The following is a 4,080-nucleotide window of genomic DNA, read 5'->3' on the forward strand; positions in this document are numbered from 1 at the left end:
CTAAGGCCATGCCGGGCTTAGCCTTTAGGTTAAGCGGGCCGTGCCAGTTTAGTAACAGGCCGGGCCAGGCACGGCCCATTTGGTCTGTGGCCCGGTGGGCCTGGGCCAGGCCGGGCCCGATACGGCCGATGCCCATCTCTACTGTCGACCACCGGAAGCAAAGTGAGGTAAGATCTTTCAAGCAGTACTTGCTCGATCGTAGAACATGGATCCAAAACTTGCTGAAATATCCAAATGGAAGATTCAAAGAGTCCGAAAATGCAGCTGCCTGAAAAAATTTCAGATCCAAAAGGAAATCCCAATTCACAATCCACAGCATTCCGGCACGTGTTGTATAACTTTGGATTACAGCAATCATTAAAACCAATTTGATATGAAGAAATCCAGAACTCAAAGTCGAAGACAAACCACTATTACATCAGGAAAAAGATAGCAAACTCTGACATAAACTGAATGTTAATATTTTTCTGCCAATCTAGCAGTGACAGCTCTAAGTTTGGAATAGACTTTACCCGCAGGTGAACCTAAAATTAGACTAGAAAGTGAATCTCTCGCAACCTTAATGTTCAAGAAAGATCCCAAAATGTGGATCTTAGCATCTGCAAGGACGATCCGAGTCCTCGTAGAATTTTCAATGGCAAACCTTGTCTTGCCTCCTTTCCCAGAAAGCCGACCAATCGCTCGTGAAAGGTGCTCCCCACGAAGCGTCTTCACATCCTTGATCTCAAAAGAGTCAACATAGAGATCATCCAGACGCAACAGAGCGATGGCATCTGCAACATCAAATCCAAGCATGAATGCATGGATGAAGTCAGCACATTTCTGGAGGTTGCTCACATCTGGTGTGTCTGATCGCGTCTTAAGTTCCACTCTCCGAGCCTGAGGGAACCGCAAAAATACTTGTGAGAGCAGAATTATAAAAATGAATAGGCATGAGAAGAAATAGTGAAATGGAATGGATGATAGTTGAAACGAAAAGTTAATTTTTCAGTTATCCTATCCCCAAAAAACTGCTTGCTACCATAAAGAAAGAATTTCTTACAGCAACATTGCAAGAGTAATGATACACAAGTGGAAAACCAAGTCATATTTTCTCAGTAATGAATGTGTTTATGCATGCATCTGTATATGTCTATGTATAAATGTTGATCTGCCTCGGAGCAAAAATTATAGAATTGCTTCATTTCCAAGCAAGCAGCTCCACAATCTCCATACCATGACCTAGGGACTTTAGTTACTCGGAATGACTTGAGAAAAGCAGCATATCCATGATTTTACACTTTTGCTCATTTGAACCATAACATACTCAAAATGGGGCAATTATTGCCTACTTGAATTAGGATTCAGAAAAAGATCCAAATGCTTAGCATGTAATTGATTTTTAACTCCAAGCCAAAATCAGTCTAGAAGCAGACATAAATTGTTACTGGATTAACGTTTAGATAGACTGTTGTTGTTCCAGCATCAGTGCATTCCGAATTTTCTCTATACGAATCTTTTAGCAATTCTGTTCCTCCAGCATGGTTTATCATGTTGCTTCTTAGCAAATAATGCATCAACTAATCCAGAAAAAAGATCCAATTGTCGAAACCCTTCTTAGGCAAGTTCATGTGTCGCCATGTAAGTATTCAAATTTGACAACTTGAAGAAAAGCAACAGGAAAGCACATGTCCTAGCTTATCATGTACTTGATCTGCAAAGCCTGTAAACAAAACAAATACACTAGAAAGCACCAGGTACTGTTATCTTGTTTACCAGTAGCCTAGATTAAAGGCACACCCCTCAAATTTTCAAGCTGCAAGAATGAAATAAAGATCGACCATATGCCTTGATCCAAATATAACTTTGAGCTAATGTTAACTTGTTTGATACATGTCTATAGTCTAGACACAATTATAAACCAGTTAAAATTGGTCCCCAAAGGGGGGAAAAAGAAATATAATGCTAAGTGGGGCCATATATACAGCAATATAATGCTAAGCAAACCGCACATGTGGCCACAACAATGCTAAGTAGACTATATTTTGGCCCATATGTAGCATAACCACATATAATAGACACAAATAGGCAATGCAGTGTGGTTAGAGGCCGCATCCACATATGCAGCTGCATGTACTGGATTTTAAATATTGCCTTGACCGTGTTATTGTTTGCTGTTCCTGCATGACTACATACTGATTTTCTTCTTCTAGCAACCCTTAGGTGGATTTAAGTCTCACGTCCAGCTACCAATGCAACATTCTATCGCTAGTTTTGAATGGCCTAATCCATAACCTTCACTAACTTACAAATAAGCCTAGGTTTTCCCTCCAAATGCCAGAAATCATAGCCTTCAAGGTAACCTGTGTGGTATAAACAACTCATCCAATAACCCAACTTAAGAAGAAAAACAATGGCAATTCCAACTTGTCATGGAATCAATCAGCTATAAACTGCCCTTAGTACCACCATTCTTTAGATTAAACAAGAAAGGAAGTCTAAAGACATAGCCACACTTTTCTCCCCGCAATAGCAAAATTCAAAATAGTCGTCGCCAAGAAAAGCTCTAAGATGTATATCCCTGCCTAGATACCTTAGTATCAATTATATGGATTATATTGCAATCAACACTCTCTTGATAGATTTTCAATTTTTTGCATTATTAACAGAGCAATATAATTTCTCCATAAAATCCCTCTCCTTTTTCCAAATAATTTGCACTATGTTTCTCAGCTAGCACAAGTAAAAAATGCATTTTGATAGTTGGTGAAAAAAATAGTTAAATTGAGAAAGCACTAAGAATCCTGCATTTACAAACCAAGGAGTGGAAAACAAGAGGCATATTTGTAAATCTTGTTAAATGCATTGTACTATAAAATTGGTAAGTAATATGAGTTGTCATCTCGCACCATGAGTACATAAATCCAGTCTGCTATCTAGGAAGCCACTCCTTTAAGATAATAAGAAAGCAACCAAAAATCATGGTAAAAACTTGCTTTCTACATACATCATATAATTATTCTATAGGGGAACAGTCATAAGTGATGAAATGTCAATTTTGAAACTTTATATATGAAGGGGAATGGGTTGAACGAAGCCACATAAGTAGGCCCCTCCCCGGAAACAATAGAGTGCAGATTTCCATCTTCTGAGAATTTGGTTACATCAGATACAGCCCTATCAAAGAATTTAATGTTTTCAACATTTTGAATGCGGCAGATGGGAACAAGCTCGAAGCAATCTTTAACAAAGCCACAAAAATAACCAAATCCTTGAACCAAAATAAAGGGAATCGTAAACAAATAAATAAAATGGAAACAGGATGGCATCCAGGTACCATGAAAGCAATATCTCCATGAGTGCGTACTAATCGCAGCCAGAGACTTTTTGTCATAATCACAGTGGTACAAAATAATTACCTCAGATTTTTAAAAATTTTCTCATTAAGAAGTCTTTTCCTTTTTTTGCCTTTTAAATTTCATAAGGGCAAAATCCTAATTAAGGCTTGGTAGCCAAAATCAAAGCTTGCATCCCAATTCAGACACAGAGAATTAAAAACAATTCCAAACACAAAGAATAAGAAATCTCACCCTCGACAACTCTACATTACAAAATCCCATCCCTAATGTCATCATACAACTGATACATAATAACTAGCAAAACTCCTAAGAAAACAACCCCAATCCAATAAACTTTCGAATAAGTAAACGCTGAAAAAGAGTCAGGGAAAAAGTAATGAGACCTTAAGATTCATCCGTATATCGATCTTCATTGCTCGTAGACGGGGGTGTAGATCTCCATCCAATTCCTCTTCAGCGAGCGCATAGCGGTGGGGCGGGACCGACACCTTCCGGAACTGAACCTTCCCGTCCGACATCTCGTGGGGCTTCAACGCCTCGATACCGAGGGCGCGGAGGAGCCTCGATCTCCATCTCGTGGGATCCATGCCGGAAGGGAAGCGGGAGGGCTTCGGGAAGCGGAGCTGCACAACTAGGGTTAGGGTTTTGAGCAAGAGGCCGGCTGGCGAGGGAAAACGGTAGTGGGTTTAGAAGGGCTTCTTCTAGCATTAAACGGGTCCGGGTCATTTGTACCCAAAAAAAG

At 39.7% G+C, this 4,080-nt stretch overlaps 1 protein-coding gene across 1 annotated transcript; it reads right to left on the reverse strand.

The window, feature by feature from the left end:
* Positions 1-292: 292 nt before the first annotated feature.
* On the reverse strand, positions 293-4,080 carry LOC103719097 (RNA-binding protein pno1-like). The gene is given in 4 exon segments (XM_008808173.4): positions 293-879; positions 3,722-3,753; positions 3,756-3,798; positions 3,800-4,080. Coding segments are annotated over 4 exon segments (624 nt in total). The 5' UTR covers positions 3,926-4,080; the 3' UTR covers positions 293-456.

Source organism: Phoenix dactylifera, chromosome 14, assembly GCF_009389715.1.
Source record: "Phoenix dactylifera cultivar Barhee BC4 chromosome 14, palm_55x_up_171113_PBpolish2nd_filt_p, whole genome shotgun sequence".
In the NCBI taxonomy this organism is placed as follows: Eukaryota; Viridiplantae; Streptophyta; class Magnoliopsida; order Arecales; family Arecaceae; genus Phoenix; species Phoenix dactylifera.